Source organism: Strix aluco, chromosome 4 (assembly GCF_031877795.1).
Source record: "Strix aluco isolate bStrAlu1 chromosome 4, bStrAlu1.hap1, whole genome shotgun sequence".
Lineage (NCBI taxonomy): Eukaryota > Metazoa > Chordata > Aves > Strigiformes > Strigidae > Strix > Strix aluco.
This window is the reverse complement of record NC_133934.1, coordinates 111931116-111951921: the sequence shown is the minus strand read 5'-3', so window position 1 is coordinate 111951921 and position 20806 is coordinate 111931116. Positions and strand designations below refer to the sequence as shown.

General features: G+C 38.5%; 1 protein-coding gene across 1 annotated transcript in view; it reads right to left on the bottom strand.

The window, feature by feature from the left end:
- SPATA7 (spermatogenesis associated 7) overlaps positions 1-20049 on the bottom strand; it is a 44396-nt gene extending 24347 nt beyond the window's left edge. The window contains exons 1-4 of the mRNA XM_074824890.1: positions 19952-20049; positions 7986-8066; positions 7238-7330; positions 5596-5643 (exon numbers count right to left, since the gene is read on the bottom strand). Coding sequence (XP_074680991.1) covers positions 5596-5643; positions 7238-7330; positions 7986-8066; positions 19952-19991 — 262 coding nt within the window. The 5' untranslated portion in view covers positions 19992-20049. The remainder of the gene's footprint in view (positions 1-5595; positions 5644-7237; positions 7331-7985; positions 8067-19951) is intronic.
- Between the last annotated feature and the right edge of the window lie 757 nt (positions 20050-20806).

Sequence of the window (20806 nt, the reverse complement as noted above, 5' to 3'; positions counted from 1 at the left end):
GTTGCTGAGTTCCATATCAGCACAACTGGATGAAATTTTTGGTCTACTTAACTCATTATTTCAGACTAGATGATCTAATGTCTTTTCACAACTACAAACTCTGTGAAAAATATATTTCTGATGTACTGAATACGTATCTAAAATGAATTACCTCTCATAAAAAAAAAAAGAAAGAAAACCTTTCTGTAGAAGAAACTTTAACTTACTTCTGCAAAAAGAAAGTTAACTGACTACAGTTAAAAGTATTGTTCATAAAGATTTTTCACACAGTGGGCTTTGCTGCTCTCAAAAAATTCAGACTTAGTAAATATACTAGAACATATTTCCTAAGACATACTTGAACTCTGAAAACATACATGTCAGAATTAGCTGAGCGTTTGACTTTAAAGAAGTTATATTAGTTGTTTATAACTTTCATTTTCAGAAATGCATATTTAAGAACAAGACTCAACAGAAAAGTTAAGAATCAAAGATGGGGAGATATTGTGAAAACTTCCTATAAAACAGCAGCAGCAATAACATAGCTTTTCATAGATCTCTGCTTTTCATAGCATAAAGGGTAGACAGATATAATGTAAAATATGCGATTACATGAAGAATTAAAATTAAAATACAGAATTAGGTAAAGATACATATTTCTTGATATTTCTACTTGAATCTAACCCCCCAAAAAGTAGAACAACATTACCAATCAGACTGAATTGTCCCTCCCCACCTCTCAACCCCACCCCCACCAAGCATTCAAGTTCCATCAGGCTAAAATAGATTTCTGGTGGGTAACTTCTCAGAATACTTTTTTTTTCTTCTTCTTCTTTCCCCCTGCCACCCTTCTCGGTATCAAAGAGCCCTGCATTCCCAAGCACACTAATCACTGGGTTCAGGCTGTACTATCAATATGCCCTGTGGAAAAACCTCTAAACATATGGGTTGAAAAGTTAGTACTGTTAGAAACCAGGCATGTGTAGCAGCAGCTGTCTTATTTGGCATAGCTTTTGTCAAGTTTTCTGGCACAAATTCCACAACCACAGACTTCTAATGGCCACTAGTATCAATCAACATGCTTGGACTAATTCTGAACATAGTAGTTTCACATTTCAAGAAGTTTCACATTTTAACAACTATTTTAAGTCAATAAGGCTGATCTAATATACAAGAACATGCTCACTGCTAGCCCAGTGGCATGGCAGCTTGCCTACTTTGCTGCCAGCTAAGATACCAGGAAAAGAACAGTAGAAACTAAATCCACTTTAAGGACAGAACACATTCAGTTGGCCAGGGAGAATGCCAACTACAGTATCATGTTTAATTCTTAAACACTAATGACTGATTCATGGCAACAACCCCAAAGGGAAATACTCACCTGCTATTTTAGCAGTACATGAAGCATATTTTCAGGGGATTTTTTTTTAACACTATCTGCAGGAATTCTGTTTTGTAACTATGCTATTAATAAATCTTAGCATTTCAAACCGAAAATTTACCCCCCACCCCCCCAATTTCTTTTGAAGTAGGGGTGGAATGGAAACCTTATTTGGGATGCAGTAAGTAATAAGACAAGAAAAAAGTTATAATATGCTTCAGCTGAGGCAGTGACAGGCACAGAACTACTGAAAGAATAGAGCTGTAAACCCCTCAACTACAGAGATTCCCCTGATATTCAGCCATATTGATGTTGCAACTGTGCCTGGACACATGTGTGAATTCCACCTCCAGCAAGAAAAAAGAAAATTGTTTGAAAATATTCTAAAAATCCTTTTCCTTTATTTTCTTCCTCCGTACATTTTCAATACTCCTACTGCCTGAGCTATTGGCTGTCATCTCCACATAATCTGTTTCATAAAAGACAGGAAGAAAAACTATTCTCCAGTGGATCACCCAGAGACACTACAAATGATACCTTGTGCGAAGCTTAACACCTGAACATGTAACACTTGATTGTGCTATGATTACAGTACAGAAACCTGTGGCTCTTGATGAAAAATGCATAAAATAGTTGGAAAAAAACCCAACCACTCTAATTTTAGGTATGAAATGAAATAATTTTCAATTTCATTTTAAACATCTAGAGTTTGTAAGAATAGTGCAGATACTGGACAAGGGATGCCTGAGTAGTCTTAATCTTAAATACCTTGAAGGCAGTGAGACCAATAATGAAGAATTTGAAAGCAGATGTGCCTCATGGAATTATCCCTTTGCTAAGCACACAAATCTCAGCCTGTGTGGCAGAGTTTATAATGTTTATAAAGTGATCTCAGAGAGGTGACAAAACATATGAAGAAAACAGGTCAGAAAAAAATATCAGTTACATGCACACATTGAGTATAGATATTAATCATCAAAGATTTTTATTAAGAAAGGATAATCTTAAGAATCTGATACAAATGCCTACATGTAAATCCTGGACCTGTTGCAGTTGAGACACTTTTGCTGTTGATCATCGCGAAACAATTTCAACTATGGCGTCTAAAACCCTTATATTCCACCATCCAAAATCTGCCTTTTAAAACCAGAATTACCAGGATAAATGCTTTCAAGTAAATTCTGTCCTAATCCTGACAGTGTTTGAATTGGACATGTGGAAAAAATCTTTTAGCTACGTAGATATTGAGACATTGGAACAGGTTACTCAGGTTGCAGAATCTCCATCCCTGGAGGTTTTCAAGACTTGGCTGACTGATTTAGTGTTGGCAGATTCTATCTTGAGCAGGAAGCTCAAGGAGGAGTAAATGACCTCTGAAGGTCCCTTACAACCAACATTTCTGTGATTCCATGAAGGAAGACATGTGACAGAAGTTGAGCTTCCAAAATATTAGGAGAAATGACAATGCAAACAGACAGAGCTGTTGAAGAGAAATCACTAGACAGGAAATCTATCAATCAGTGTGTCTCATCTGTATTGTGTAGAAAGACACTCTTCTGAAGTGGTAAACAGAACCAGCAAGCAAGCTATATAACTTCTAGCCTTGTGTCTGGGGCAAGTGCTGAACTCCAGCAAAATCAGATGTTGAGACGTTTCTCTTGCTCTTGCAGGAAAAGAATGGGGATTCTTCTACTGCAAGAAAAATAAGTGTTTGTACCATTTTATGCAGACAATTTAAGATGAAAATGTAATATGGAACACTTGTCAGCATTGTAAAGTAAAAACACTATGTTGAGGAATATTCTAATAAAAAGATATTTTTAAGGTAAGCTTGCTTTATTACTTTGCTTTCTATCTTTCACTTGGTACTCTCATTTTTATTAGAGAACATGAAGCACCTCACAAAATAAAACCTGAAAACTGGGGCAGAGGCATAATACTGTCTTGAGAAGCTACTTCCAGGGAAAAAAAAGACAATTATTAATTGCTTTGTTAAACAGATTTTTAAAAATAGCAGATTCATTGTCATTTTATAATTGCACAATTCCTCTCAGTGCAGAACATCAACCAAACTATATTTTAGAACTTAGCTAAATCTAAGGATAAAAAGCTCTAACCACACTAGATACTCAGCTCTGGGAGATCGAGATGGAAGTCCAACATTTCTTCCAAATGAATCCTGTGCTACTGACAAGGATCCCCATCCTTGAGCTATGATGCTCAGCTTCACTTTACGAGCTAGCTCTATTTTGGGAATATAACAAATTTCAGCTAAGTAACAATTAGCACTCCCAAGTCTTAGGCTAGAATAAAAGTAGGTAAATTGAATTTTTTTTGCAATCAAAGGCTTTATTTTTTTTTCCCCCCCAGCTTTAAGTTTTTTTCCTTTCTGAACAGGAAAGCATCTTCTAGGGCTGTGTTGGTTGTATGCATGTTCTAGTAAGACAAAACACGCAACAGCTTTTTCCAGCCCAGTTTGGAAACAGGTGAAGGAGCAATTTAGCAAGGATTTAGTGTACCAATTTTATTAAACAGATGCGTAAAACAAAAGCAGCAACAAAGGTGAAATGTTTCCATCACACCCTGTATAGGAGATTAATGTTCTGTCTGTGACCAGGACAGATGTACATAGTCAGACACCAGTCTGAGTAAGATGAATTGAAAGAGAAACATATTGTACAAAGCCTTGCTACCTGAAATGGAAATTTCCTTGAAACAGAGCACACCTGCTAGTGTCATGAAAATTATCTGTTAAAGTTAAAGCACTGTCACTGTCTCCCAAAATTAACTCATTATTCAGGGAAACTCATTTTGCTGTGAAACACGCAAGCTACCAGCTCAGAAGCGTTTTATCTGTAAAGACAGCAGAATCTAAAATAAATGGGCAGTTGTTGGTGTTGAGAAATACCCGAGACCTGAAAAGGTATGGAAGAATAATTGTTAATTAGGGATCTCAAGAAAGATTCTAGCAGATGCAAAAAGAAAAGTTACATGAGGGTTTTATTACACAAAAAAGTAGGTGTAAATTTTCTTCTTACATCAACCCTGTATTTTCATGCTTGTTTCAAAGCAAATCTTGGTAGAGCTGGAGCATGCGAAGGAAGACTTTTTTCAGATGACTTGGCAGAACAGGTGATCTGAAATTCCTACTGCAACCTGCAGACTCTAAGATACCCCTGCCATACTGTTGCTGACTGTGCTGCACCTTTTGAAAGCAGGAAAAGGCAAGCCCACATACATCATCTTTGATCCTGGTGCAGCTTGTTGCTTAATTCAGCCTCAACCCATTATGCAGAAATACTGAAAAAAATTCTAATAAAATTGAGTCTTTCTGCCAAAAGGATGACTAATTTCCTACATCAGCTCTAGTTACTCTGATCATTTTACAAGGCAGTATCACTCTGGTTTGACTGTATTTGAGACTAACCACAAAAATTCTGTCCTCAGAAGATTTATCTTTCCATCCTAAAAGAATACTTTAATTTTTTCCAGTACCTCAGCAGTTGCAACTAAATATTGAATTGGAGAAAAAAAGAACATTCTCTAATTGCATTAGTAAAAAGACAGATAGATAACAGATATACCTCTTATTTTAACAAACAGCTGCTATTTATCCCCTTCGACTAATACACTTCATTTAGTATTCCATAAATCAATAATTTGAAAGTATTGCTCTTCAGCTAACACTATGAAATAAGGCTACAGTACTGATATCTTTAAACAGTGTTAAGAAATGAGATAACTCCCAGAAAAAGTAACTGCAGTTTAATTCAGGCTGTGGGGCTGTGCACTTGTAACTGCCTCTGTTTTCTGTGAAATGGAATGAGAAGTTTCAGTTCCAGTCTCCAGGTGCCCACATTCCCAAAATTCCTCTTGACCTTGCACCAGTAAGCGTTCTGCTTGAAAGTTCAAGCTCACATCACATCAGAAGAAAGGAGGAAGAAAACACTGAAATTCTCCTTATGTGCTACATTGACTGTGTGAATGAAAAGAATCCTAAGCAAAATTGTGATCCTAAGCACAACTCATAACAGACCAGGTCCATCTCACTAGCATTACATTCACTGCAGATTCCTACCAATAGCTGGAGCAGAATGTGAAAAGCTGAAGAAACAAGCAGGTAAATTAATGCTTTATTAAGGGTTATTCTATTGTTACCCTTCTATTCCTCTGGCTCTTTTGTTTTAAGTTTGTTTTACAGAAGCTTTTGCAAAATTACCATCACAGATACTTACATTTGATGCTTGTCAACCTACTTTTGGGCACTGAACAGTCTACAGCTGCTGAAAATAATAAAGAAATAAATGTGAGTGATTCAATATTTACTTAGTATTTGTGATGGCTAGAAAAAAGTAGCAATAAAACAACACAGAACAAAGACTAATTTAAATAGAACACAGCAATTTTTCTCCATTTTAAAATATGCTAGATACTGTGTATTTAAAGTATTAGATTGATGTTAATACAGTCAGAGAATTTTCAAGATAAAGATATTAAAGTAGAATATGTATTTGAAGAAAGAATCATCATTTAAATGAAGACTCCTTACAAAAGGTTTCTACACACTTTGTGCTGATGGCATTTAACTGCACACCTGAGGATACTGAGTATGTTACATAGCAGAAAGATGACAGTATATTTGTGAGCATGGACTCTGGCAGAATCTGAAGCCCCAGTGTACTTCTCTTTAAAGCAGACATTAAGAAAAGGAGGAATGATGAAGAGAATCAGCAGAACCACCTCCAAAAAACCTATTTCTGAAGATACCTAGAAAAAGAGTGTACAATGTTTTGGGAGGTGTTCAAAAAACATTTCTCTTGTAACTCATACCCTGCAAACTTTTATGCATTTAATTTAAATATTCAGGACATCCTGCCAAGCCTCAGCATTAATATCTCCAGGACTGAGATCCCTAAGACAAGTTTGTACCATGAAGAATGAAAATAGGCTATAAACTGTAAACAACATTAACAACTATCCACTAACTTTTCTTAGCTCTGTGCATGATATTAACTTTTTAAACACAGTACTTCATACTCCTTATATGACCTTAAAAAAATAACTTTGGCCATAATACAGTTTGTTTTCAATTGTAGGACCGACAACAGTTACTGTCAGGTACTGTCAGTTCATAGTGGAGTAAACACACATTTCTAAATCTGAAAAATTTTTGATCAGGATCTCACCGTAATTAAGAAACATACAAACATGTACAAGTTCAATGGGCTTTTAAGTTCCAGATTTCACAATATTTGTCTTTTGATAGATGTAAGTACCTTAGATATAAGTACCTTCTAACATTAAACTGTGAAAAAAATCCTATACCTATTTAGTGCTCAACAGTACTGATTAGTAACACAATTTTCTCATTTGCAAACACATGGGGCAATTTGCAAAGTCCTTAAAACTACCTAGTGCCATTGACTGAACTATGAACAAAAGACAATGAACATTTAAAAATTTTAAAAAAAGAAAAAAAGACACAGTGGTCTGAGTTTAACTGAAAATGTTCTGCATTCATTCCTAAAACAAATTCTGTATGCTTGCTGTTGTGACTATCTCCATGATTTTCAGTTCAGCATATTATTTCATCAAAAGCAGAATGAAGAGAATACAGCACAAAGTACCTTAAAATTAAAGTAGTATCTTTGGTAGCACTTACGGAAAATGCTTTTGTACAAAACTTCCCATTCCAATAATACAGAAGTATTATTAAGTAGCAGCCATATCTCTTGGCTGACAACAGTCTGAGTATGAAACAGGAAGAAAACTACACTTTCTACAATCCAATTTATTCCCTCTTGATATATCAGCCTATTTGGAAAGAATGAGCTAAATCTTGGGATAGAAAGTTCATTCATATATGCACATTTTTACCTTTGGCTGAAAGGATTTTGTTATAATGAAACACCATGTGATCTCTGATCAGGTACTGGCTAGTTAGACTTCGGGAGGAGTCAATGCAGAAAGCTGTAAGATTAAAATATATTTAAACATTATAAAGGCAGGCCCTAAAATGCTAAAATTTTAACGGCAATTGAAAGCCACAAACTCTAAACTACTGTGTGCTTAACTTCTTTGCTTAATGAACTCATTTTTCTTTAGCAGGTATCACATGAAATCAACCTGTCTCCTTTGTTTTGTTTTGTTCCCACTGAGCCATTAACTCAGTAAATAGCTACAGAAGTGGCTGCAGTTGGACTATGAAAACATCAGCACAGAAATTTCCTCTTTCTACATTCTATGCTCTTTTGAAAAAAGCATCCGAGATGGCAGCATGGCACAGAAACATATACTAGCTCGTGTAAAGTACTGACTGTAAAGGAATATGTTTAACCTCAAGGGTTCTTTAAAGCAGTAATCATATTTATATTTCAGCTAATATAGATGTGACATCTATATATATTTGGTTATCTTGCTATTTCTAGCTAACAGTACAGTCAAGGCAAAACTCACTCCTTAAACGTATTTTCAGTAACGCATACTAAATGTAAGTACTATTAAACTTCACCAACTGAGCTCAATGCAAAGGTTTTAATTATAAAAACATTTTAGTCGTAAAATCAATGAATTCACATAAAAGGAACCACATCAACCTTCTGATGAAAGCACATGTGTTACTTACCATTACTCTTAATACTCAAGTGTCCTTTAAATGGACTTGCTGGACCACATCTGGGAATGCCAACAGCTGGGTACTCACTCACTTTATTAAAGTGTCAAACAAAACAAAACAAACGTTAGAAAAAAAGAAAGTGTGTATTTTGACAGATAAGATAAAGCAGAGAATCTTTTTCCAAAGAACTAACAAATGACTGTAGCAGACCTTTTTCATAGAGGAAAAAAATTGTACTTAAACGTTACACTATTACTGAAGTACAACAGTGTAGTCAAGTAACTTAGTCTAAACATTAAGATAAGATGGTAGTACTTTCACTGGTTCAGGGAGCTAAACAGAAAAGAAACCATTAGATCACTTCAGTCTGAACTTTACACTGGTCATTAAACTGCACAGAGGTATGGCCACAGTTTTGTACCTATGCTAACATCCCATTTGTTTTAAAGTTTTATTGACTGAATTTTATCATTATGTTAAATGACTAATACAAAAAATATCCTGTATGTAGACAATGATTGTGGTTAATATTACACTAAAATGTAAGTTTAATAGATTGAAGGAATCATGCTTGTGTGAAAATCATCCTATCTATGAGAACACACTATTTCAAAAAATCTATTGTTAATGTAAGAGGAATTTGGTTTGCCATTCAATCTTCTGGCAGTTCGATAGACTGCGAACTCTATAGGCAAGTGCAGATGCTGACAAAACTTAAACAACCACTTCTGAAAAATGAAGGAATGTGAATGAAAAGCTCTACATCTCCTGCTTGAAAATAAATGCTGTACTGTCAGGCTCACAACCACTGTCTGTTATGCAGTCTACAATTTAAAAATCGGCACCTGAACTAATTAAGAATCTGCACCATTTTTAGAGCAAATTTTAACAGGAGATATCCTATTACTACAAGTACGAGTGTTTACAAAGCATGCCTTTAAGGTTTCCAAGATCCTGCTTAAAATGTAAAGCAAAACAAACAAGATTTCTTTAACAGAGTAAAATATACCATGCTTTCTTAAATTATAAAACCATGCAGCCAATTTCTACAGATTTATTATTACAATCAAGGTCCATATGGTCTTCCCATTTCCATCCTACTTCTCATCTGTCAGTTCAAGTGTCTGCAATTGCCATGTAAGCATTTCCTAGCAATTGGAGGCACTACAGCTCTACACTTATTGGTCACCTCCAGCTTTCCAGCCTTCATTGGATGAAGCAGCTAGCTGGACCTACCTAAGATGAGTGGGAATCTCTTCTCAGTGGCCTTCAGCTGAGTCAACAAAGGCAGACGTAATTACAAACTGACTGGGGGTGGGGGTAGGGGTGGGGGTGGGGGGGTGGGGTGTGTGTGTGCAAGAAGCCAAGCCACACAAGCTAAAAGCCCCTTAATTACACCTCTCATGACTTCTTACCTCCTGCATGCCCAGCACCTGGCATTCCAGGCTTTTTTTTTCCTTCTATTTCCCACAGTCAGATAATGACTGTTAGAGCGCTACTGCAATTACCTACCTAACTACTACATTCTGTAGCTCCACTTTAAGTGCAACAGCATGTTGCAAAAGATGGTTAACACACTATTAATTAGAAACTGCAGCAAAATAAATCATTCCTTTAATATTTTTTTAATTTAATTTCCCCAGAGGCCTTATAAAAAGACCTTATAAATTTCAAGTGACTAGGATTAGTTGGGGAAGCAACAAAATGTGTCTTAAGAAAATAAATAACATTAAAATCATTAGCATAATGGTAATTTGCAGAGTACTTTCTTGGGACCCCGTTGCGAAATTACACTACATCTGGATCAATAAACTCAATCCCACTCTTACGAAGCCCAACAAATATCAAGGCAATTTTGAATTAGTATGAGGATTTCACACTTCAAAAAGCCAGCCTTTATACAGTATAAGCTTCTGCAGCTTTACAGTATTAGAGGTGGTGTCCACAATAATAGTGCTCCCACTACTATTTTCTGGGAAGTTGCCAGACCACCAGTAGGAAAGGGACAAGAAAAAAAGAAAAGAATATGCTACTGTAGACTTTTTGAACCCTGTCCTGCAATTGTTTATCTTTATACTGTTTTCCTTAAAGCCAAAGGACAGCATTTCTGCTCATCTGTATCAATTTCAAATGGTTCATTTTAAATTCCCCTCATGGTACAATTCTTCCTAATCTCTATTTGTAATTTAAACATACATAGGGACAAACAACGCTAAATTATTTAAAAAAATATTAAAATTCCAAACATACAGCAAGAATTTATTAAATTTAGAATGACTGCCTCCGCAATGGTTTGAAACCTTTGTCAATAATGGCCTTCTTTCTTGTTTAAGTATTATATTTCTCTACCATGCACTATTACATAGGAGTAGGATTCAGCGTCTAGCTGGATACCCACCCTGAAAGTCATGACTTCCTAAAGCTACAATGCTCACGTGTTTAAAGAATGCAAGTCTTTAGGAGGACTTGAATGTTAGATTATAATATTTTAGTAGATAAAAGTTTGTCCTAATGATAACAAAAATAGCATACACCAGAAATCCAGACTACAGCAGAAACTTGAGAATTGGGTTTCATTCACAGTTTTTCAAAATAATCTAAATATTCCGGTACTTTCTGTATTTCAGAGCTAAATTGTAATTCCAGAAGCAGACACAAACTGCTAGATAAATGCTTACAAGACCACCTCTAACTCATTTTTATGTGACAGAATCATAGGCAAGCACGGACATCTCAAAAATGCAGAGACACTGCTATAACTACAGTTGATTCTCTTCAGGTAAGTTAAATGCCTTGGCCCTGAGTTAAAGATGATCAGAGACCTGTTGTTTTTACTGTCTTAAACTGGAGATATGCCTATTCAACACTACAGGAAACCCAGGCAGTTTTGAAATGTTCACTTGCTTTGCATCACCAGCAGATGGCACACGGATAAACTCTAAGGAAAGCACCACCGCGTCCTTTACAATTAATCTCTATCAGGCTTGGGGGTGGGGGGGAAGGTGGAAGAAGAAAAAAAAAAAAAAATAGTCAGGCCTCCCCCCTCTATATCCTGCATCATTATTATAGGTGAGAAAAATTGTCTACAAAGGGTCAGGAGGGAGAAATATTTTAGAGTTTCCTCTGCCTATTTCGATTATGGACACACAGACAGTGCAGAAATCACCCCCAATCCATGTAGAAACCCCCAATCTGCAGAAGACCCACCAGAAATTCACCACCATGTGTCAAGAGGTCACAGTCTCTGCACAGGCACCTGCGCTGCCTTCCCAGACCTTGGTTCCTCCTGCATGCTGTAACTCCTATGCCGTCAAGAAAAGGTTTCAGGTCCTCAATCCAACCAAACGGATTTCCAATCCAATGCCTGCTAATTGCAGGATAACGACAATACTTAGTCCTTTCACAGTCATCTCTGAACCTCTCTAGGAAATAGCTAGGCCATTACAATATTGAACGACTTTCTGGGAAGTGGAGGACCTTGAATAAAAGTCTTTCTGACTCCTCAGGTTTTAGGATACCCTTGAAATGTCAGGGTTGCAGTCCCACTACCACCTGGACCTGCTGAAAGATTTCATGCCATTAACAAATGACATTTTCTTGCTGTTTAGAACATTTCCTTGCCAGTCAAAAGTTTATGCTGAACAACTCTTTTTTAATAATTAGTTGGATTCTGGGGGGGTCTTATCCTAGGAAATTGTAAATTTTATTACAGCTTCAATTAAAGAATAGAACAGTCTTTAACTTAAATACACTTCCATAAACAGCAGAACTCGTGATGAAGGCTTCCTATGGTCCTCCCATGGTGCTTGCTCCTACACCGACTCTCGTGCCAAAAAAAGGGACTGAGATATTTTTCTAACCTGTTCATCAATGATAGCATTTGAGGGTCCCTCTCTGTGAACCACCTGTTTTCGCTAAACATGTAGAAAATTTATCACTTAAAAAGGGTCAAAGGCACTAATTTAGCTGAAATAATGCTTAGGACTACTGAAAACAGAAGAAGCAAAGAATAATAAGTAAACCTTTGTTTTCTTAGGATCCCAGGCTGTTTCACACAGCTGCTCCATCAAACACATTGTTTCTACATCAAATTCAACTTATAATACTCTCCCTATATTTTAGGTCTGAAACTCAAAATCTTTTTATAGTGTCAAATATTTACAATGAAGACGTATGTTGCTAATGTCAGAGGAGAAACTAGAGGATTTGCTGTGTGGAGGATATCTGATGTATTTTACTGTTTCTACGAGGCAACTGAAGTGAGGTAGAAAGTGTTAATATTCAGATGTTTCATGAGTATAATTTCAGGTTGTCTACTGACTTGAACAGGTATTTGTCTAGATTCAGTACATGTTTTCAAAGTTATTTCTACAATAGCAGAAACTAAACTTAAACGGAAGGCTTAGATATGTGAAGAGAATTTTAAAGGAGAAAGGGATTTCCAGCAAATTACATAGTAACCAAATATAAGCCTGACAAAAGGACAATAACTACAAAGCATAATAATTAGAACACCTGGATAGCCACGGGCGTGATGGAAGCTGTACTGGTTTCTTTGTGAGCAGAGTGAAAGTAGTATGCATTTTGGCTACTTTGCCTCTTTTTTTCAAAACCCATGCATGAGAGTGAGAATTTTTTCAGTGAAAAATTTTCTACTGATTTTGATGGTTCTTAAATAATAAATTATTTGGGAATAGGAGCACTTGTCTGAACTGGACTTAGCAGAACCGATCCCAGTATTTGCAGTACTATGGCAGCTTTTGCAATAATTAAGTCTCCTGACCAAAATGCACACTTTCTACTTAGAATAAAAAACTTCCAGTCACAAATTTAAGGTCTCTGTAAACATATTTCCAGAACTGGAAACACTTCAAGATGATTTAATTTCAGTTAAGAAATAATTTTCTGAGGTTTAAACCTCAGAAACTGAGATGTATAATGGACTCCTATCTTTGATATACTATACATGTAAACTATGTGATCTAAACATGCAGATATAAGCAGACTGTACAAACCGAATACAAAACCAGGATTCTCACGCTGTGTGTTCTCCTGAAGTAGAGAGAACAAACAAGTATTTCTAAAAATTAATTAGATCTTTTAGTTCCTTATTAATGCTTCTATGTGCTTGTTGTAGGCTTTCCCTGAAAGTGTGTGACACTACACGACAAAGAAGAGAAAAAATTTAAAAAACCCTTTCTCTCTAATTCTTTCCAGCTGGTATCTGAGGTAAATAATATTATTCCAAAGAGATTTTTAAGATATTTTGTTTAAATTATCTTTTCATTTTCACTTAAAACACATGCTATCTTTATTTCTAATTTTACAGTCTTAAAAATGATGGAAAATGGTGGTTTCTGTTTGTTACTTTGTTTCTTAGTTATTAATGGATATGCAGAATTTATGGAAATTATTTTTCTGCAAAGCCATTTCAGATTTGGAATGTGACCATGTACTGGAAAGAAGCCCAGTCTTTCATTACAGTGTTCTCATAGGAAGGATTTTAAAACAAGTATTAGATTTGCTATTTTTACAACAAATCTGCACTTCAGACACTGCAAATCAAAAATACTGAAAAAAATCATTCAGGTTACCCTTAGCCACCAAGACTTGTTATTTAAAAGATAATCCATAAAAAAGTACAGAAACCTTAGGTGTGATGTTGGATATAGGCATCTATATCCAGCACCACAAGCCACAAAACCTCCACTTTGCTGTGTAGAGATCTATGAACACTGTATTTTCCTAAGAGCAGCTCCTAGACCTTAGCTTGGGTTTAAACAACCCTCAGCCCCAGGTGGATGTACACCTCAGGTCTCCCCAGCTGTCCCAGAGGAATGTGCTCATCGGTCAGCCAAGACACCAACCCTTTTGTGCACTGTTTTGTTGGCGCCTCCAGGACTCTTGCATTCTCAGCTGCACAGTGGCCACCTCTCAGCTGAATGTGTAGAAAGCAACTCTGCCTATAATGGACTGGAATTGCAACATCTGCATGAGATGCAAGCATTTGATCTCTCTGAGGCCGATAAGGATACTCAACCCAAGTTAACAAATGCTTTGCAAACACTCTATCCACTGCGCTAATTTATGAAGGTTTGGTGCTGTTGCCTCCTCCACCTCTCACTGCCAGCTCCTTTTCTTCTTCCCTAATCCCTCAATGCTCTAAACTAAAAATAGTTAGAGAGACACCTTTGTCCAAGTGGGTAATTCAGGCAACTACATGCAGAATGGGATTTGTACTGTGAGTTTAATATAAATCAAGAATGCTCTATCACTACCACCTTTGTTCTACTGATTAATTTGGTGATTTTTTTCAGTGGGCTTTCTGCTATGAAGTCATTCTTTTAACTGTACACACTAATAGTACACTACAGGACTAATGCTGCACACACACTGAGGAGGGAACAGAAGTGGTTTAAATAATCTCTGTGAAATCCTAAATGATTTAGGAGTAGTGATGAAAACTCCTTCATGCATCTAATCTAACACTTCTGAAAAGGTCATATTTAAATGAATGAAATTAGGACCTGAAATATAGGTTCCTCCCTTTTTGATAGTATGAGAATTTTTAAATCAAAGTATCCATTAACTCTTCATGCTACAGAAATAACTGTGCATATGAATACAACACAGAAATATAGAGAGTCAACACTGCTATCCCAAAGTAAATTAAGAGATTAACCTGGTTATGAAAATCCACATTGGATTTAAATTTAATTTATCTAAATAAGAAGTAATCACTATCTTTCTTTTATATTTGCATGATTATGTATTTTCATTATTAAGAAAAAAATAATAGGACACTGTATTACTTGTACTACTACTAAGGCTTGCTTTCCTACTGATGTGGCTTACATCTTCCTACCATACTCCCTAAACTCCTTTCCATTTCCTCACTTTGCTGCCTCTTCCCTACCTGCAGTCCTCCCCCCTCACTCTAACACCCCCTTTTTGCTCAGCTGTGGCTGATGAGGTGCTACAGGAGTTATAATCGGTCATGTAGTTTAAACTGCTCTGGTTGCTTATCCTTGGCTGACTAGTTGCTCATCCTCTAGTTGCATACGTGGGAATGGACAAAGAACAGAATGACTTTCTCTAAAAAATGTATGTTAATTTGTTGAGTTTTCATCTACTCAGCCACTGACATTTGTACCAGTAAGACTCCTACTTCTTACTCACGGCTGGGTGAAGTTGGCTAATAGATACAGAACGGGAAAGAGGGAAAAGCTGCCAGAGAGCAGTGCCCCACCCACAGACTCCTTCTTTACGAGACGAGGTTAAAACATGGAAAGTCTCCTCTGCTTTTCTGAAGCATCTATGCACCCACAAGACTACTTCAAACATGACTTTAGATTTAGCCAGTTACTGAATGCACCGATAGTGTTCCATTTTATTTGAAAGTTACAGTAGGGCAAAAGCAAGCATTTCATAATCACACCTGGTTTTTTTCCTGTTCATGCAAGCGAAACAGAAGCCTCTTGGACCCATTTCTGGTTTCAGTGATAACAAAACTCCCATCAATTCTGAGTACAAAGCCTTAGATGTGAAGTCTGCTTTAACAGAATCACATTTAAGATTTATTAAGAAATGGCAGAATCCACCAGAGCACAAAATATAGTTGTTATTTTCTAAATTTTCTGAAGCAAAACTTTATTCATAAAGTCCCAAGAAGCTACAATATCCCAATTTTGAAATAAAGTCCTAAATGTTCCACTTGAATTTTGCATGGGATCATTTGTGTCAGAGGCAAAATATGATGAAAGTGATACAATGTATCACTCCCTGACATATGCGCCATACATAATCTTCTAAGCCATTAATTAGATGGGTGCTATTTATACACTTACTATTCTGGATTACACAAAAGCTCTTCTTTACACCTACTCCTAAAGCCTAAGAGTTAGGTCTCTCAATCCTTTACAACTAATAATCTAACAGTGTTCTGCATAAATGCAAACTGTTCAACCAAAACTGTATTTCAGTTTCAAGACTCAAAACTCCTCTGATAAATTTAAGAAATCTAATTTCTATTTGTATACAATAGCCTTAGAATATGCTAATTAAGTCCTATTTGATGAAGTAAGTCTTGAAAAATGTTTGTGAAAATTTTCCTAGCTACAGGCTTCACATGACCAGTAAGGGAAGTTCTGGATGCAGGTTATTGCCATATTCATACTCCAAAAGCAGAAACAAACAGCTGTGTCTGTCAGCTGCACATTTTTTGATACAAATCGCAGGCAGAAGCAAATTAATTTCAGTCAGTCCCATTACCATTTGCTTGGGCAGCACCTCTACGAAGTTAGCAGTAGCATCAGCAGTTTCCCATTTTCTAGAAGGGTGTGAGAGGGATGGCATTCCAGAAGTGCTCACAGGCTACTTTTAAGTGATATGTGAACAACTATCAATACTCATATCACAGTTTAGAAACTTCTGGCTTAAGGGGTTACTAACCCGAGTTCACTGAATAGCTGTGCGAGATGGCAAAGAGTAATGCAGGAGCATACGCTACCATGTGCTGTAACAATTCTCCTGTGGGAATGGTGCAAGAACACTAGCTTATGAGCATGTCCTACACGACAAATGTGCTGGCTTCTACCACTACGAGAAACTCAACATTATGCCATCCCATGAACAGGCATTTTGAAGGTGTTTCAGTATCTAGTGTCAAACTGACAAACAGATAAAATACATGGATATGTCTAACTGTATAGACACACTATATTTAAATTCTTCTACATGTATTGAAAATCTTTTTTGTTAGTATAATCTGTGCCTACAAGGAAGCCTCCCCTGCCATTAGTACTATTAGCTCCCACCCTCATATTTCTAACTGAAAATACATTAGCAAAACTAATGCACGGGTGGCCTCATCCAGAATGGAGAGCAGAGAGACCTTGATCCACTGTGCTTCAGAGAAAGTTGCAGGATTTAATCTCGAGGCAAATAGCTAGTAGTGTTAATGATTTGAATCCTGTTTACTTTAGCACATATTTGACTTGAAGCATGCAAGAAATCTTCAGTGAAATAGGACCAATCAGGTACTTAAGTCCTATTACAAGTTTAAATTATTTGCTGAATGGCAATGCGATTAGTCACATTAAGTGACTAAAATCACTTAGTAGACTATTTGACTAATAGTCAAATTAAAGCTGGGTTGAAGTGATTTGCTGAGCCAAGGTTTTAATTTGGTAAAAAGTTAAGGATGGTGATTAACATTTCCCAATTTCAGTTAAAATGTACTATTATGTTTCAAATATAACTCCTAAACACCCTTCCATCCCTGAAGATACAAGTAGATTCTTTCTCAACTTTCCTAGTAGTCAAAGGCAACTTCAGCTTCTGAAAAATCAAATTGGTATTACCAAACTAATTCTTGAGTTTAAAAAGCTGTTTGTTCAAGTAGCAGATGAAGAAATACAGAGGAAAAAGAAAGAAGCTCACAAGTCACAGGTGTGTGTTAACACCCTTCCAGCTCCAGTCAGATTAGTGCAAGGATTTCTTTCAGTGTTGGAAAAATCTAAATAGGATGGTGTTCTCTGTAAATACGCAAAGCATTTTCATTGTATTTTAGAACTTTTGAAGCCTGTGCAAACTGCCTAAACCTAACAACAGCCTCCATGCAGCAATGATGATGACTTCCCCGTTGTTGTAACGTACCAGTGACACAAATGTGTCATTGATTAACAATAAGCATATAATTTCATTGCTGTTCAGGTATGTGTCAATCACTGCCTGTGGGAATTAAACAGCCAATGCAGAAGACTGGATTTAAACAATAAAGCTGGTTTACAATTATAGTATACAGATTATTTGAGGTCATACTATACATCTGTGACTGTATTAACTGACTCCTGAAATTACTACAGTAAGTAACTTGGAGTTTTATACCTGGAATTAGGCAAAGACATAAAGGATTAATTCTTCAGTATTTTTATGGGGGAAAAAATCTCAGCCTTATTTGAACTTTGAAAAAGACCTACATGCAAATCCTATATAGTCCAATATATTAAAAAAATAATAAAATTAAGTTTTTCTTTTTGCTCAGTTTTCTCACTAGACAAAAACAGAGACCCTGATACAAAACAAGTAGAAAATTTTGGTTCCTTCTTTACAATGATGAGGCCAGGTCTGAACCAGAAACTTTGCATGGAGTACACTGGGACATGAAATAGGGTATTCCACCTCTTCTGTATTAATGTTCTAGATAGGCAGTGAGTGGATACAACTGTCTTCTAGAGAAACCACAGATATGATGTGTTCTGCCTCTTTTATAAACTGTCTGCAAGCAGTCCAATGGCTGTTCTGCCGATTTCTAGGTTAGCTCACTGTAAGCATTAGTATCTCTGCCTGTACTAATCCCCGTTGTCTGTAAGGATTCTTCCTGCGTGTCTGAAACTAGACATTGGGCCGTCTGTTCATATACTACTAACTCTGTGATAACCTCCTATACAGACAAGCAACAGCTTCCCATGTAAAAAGACACACATTGATTCTTTCCTACTTTTGAATTATTTTTTTTAAACAAAAATCATACATACAAAGCTTGCTGCAACCTGAATGAAATCTAGTCTTGCGTCCTATTTAGTCTCATTCTATGGTCAACTGACAATCAGCATGCTTTCTGATTGTCTATAAAAATATTTTGAGAATAAAAAATATTATGAATAGTCAGAAAAAGCAGAAATTTGTAATAAAATTGCCTTCACACTACATAAGAGAGCATAAAAACCAGATGCACATGATACTAGTTTTTGCTCTCAATTTCATATTCCCATGTAGTATTAGAATCGATGTTCAAACTCTACTTTGATGTCAGACATCTTCTGGAGTGACATCCGTCACTATCTCCAAAGACTGGAACAGACACCAAGATGCAACATGAAAGCATAACGTTATCTCAGAGGATCTGACCTTATGCAGCTATGTATGATTTTGACATTACAGTGCAACACTGAATAATTCCTACCGTTGTTTTATATTATGCATGTCATCCAGTTCAGATCTAAAAATATTTTAGGCATTTTCCAAGAGCCAGAGTTGGCTCATGCAAACATGTTTGCATGTTTATGCCTGTTTTTATCACGAGTGACAAATGCCCCTGTGATTATTCATAGGAACAGAGCACAAGAGCAGCCCACGGCTGGTTAAAGCTGGGTACGGAACCGCTTTATAAGAGCTTCAAGGCTTCTGAGCCTTTTTAACTACACTTGCATTAAAATCCCACCGAACGAAAAAACTTGGATCTACATCCAAACGCCATGCAAGTGATGTTCTACACACAGGGTAAAATCCACTATAGTCTATGAATACCAGCTTTGGAGAAAAAAAAAAAAAAGCTGACTCCAAACGGCACAGACCTTTAGGCCTCAAAACCAAAGCAGCTGATCCCGGCACAGCAGCACTGACGCTGTGAAAAGCCACATGCACGCTTGCGGTGATGGCTGTAAACTGGACCACTGAAGGCCCCGTTTCTAGGAGGATTATAACCATTCCCGGGGTTTATGCATAAGCTTTCGCAGCCCCGGCTGCCAAGCCCGGCTCACTGCGGGCAGGGGCCTGCACTCGGCGATTCTCACCGCCGCACGGGTGGCACAGCAGCGCTGCCTCCAGCCGGGCGCCGGGCCCAGCGCCCCACGCGAGACAAACGGGGGGGACACCCCGTGCGCGGGGAGCCAGCCCCGAGCCCCCTCAGCGCCGGCTGCCACAGCCACGGCGCCTCGCGCGGGCCCCCGCGGCAAGTTCCCTGCGCGGCCCCGCGCCCGACCCCCGCCCGGCGCCACCGCCGTGCCCGCCCGCACACGCCGCGGGGAGGGGGAGGCACCGCCTGCCCCCAGCCCCGGGCAGGACATGGGCCGCGCCCGGCACCCCCGCGCCCGGCAGCCACGGGCCCCACCCGCAGGCAGACAGGCGGCCCCCGCCCCGCCGCCCCCCGCGCCCCCCGCTCGGCCGCGGAGCCGCCGCCGAGCCCCCCGCACCTTGGCTCCGCCTGCTGCCGCTTTCCATCCTCAGCCCCATGCTCCCGGCGGGGCGGCGCAGGCCGGCGCTCGGCTCGGCGGCAACGGCGGCTCGTCCCCCGCTGCGGGCGGGCGGGCGGGGCGGGGCGCTGGGCCTGGCCCGCCGCGGCCTGGCTCGGCCGCCTCCGGCATTGCCATGGGCACGGGAGCGCGGCGGCGGGCGGGGCGGCCTGAGCCCCGCGGCCCCCGGGCCTCGCCGTGAGGGGCGCCCGCAGTCCCAGCCCCGGGCTGGCGGGGCGGAGGCGGCGCAGGGCGCTGCGGGCGCCCCCTCACCCCTCGGGCTCGGCCCCAGGATGGCTCTTAAGGCGGTGCCTTGCAGCCAAGGGGAAGCTTTGCCTCGTCAGTGAAAGGTGCCCTAATTATTTAAGCCTTTTTCTTGCAACTTGACAGGAAGTCGAAGAATAATGGATGCCAGGGAGTGATTTAAGGCAAATTGCTCATGTTTCAGAGGAGCAAATGACAAGCCGAGAGCCTAGAGCATTCCCAGCGTGTTCCACTGAAGAAATTCATTTTCAGTATCTTGCAAAATAAGCAGCACCTTAGAAATGAACCACAAAAATAAGCTTTTGAAAAGCAGCATTTAATCCTGTCACTGATGAATGTATTCATGTTGACGCGTTGGATTTTAACTTTTTTGAAGAAGCAGTAGGCTCATATTTACTTTTCGTCAGGCTTTTTGTCTGTTTTCCTTAATGAGAAATCTCTGAGAGCTTTTGCAAGAAAACCCTTGGTACATTTTGTGTGAAGCTTTTTCCCACTGATGGGCCAGGGATACTGCAGTCACCTCCATTGCTGGACACCTATGTGTCGTCCCAG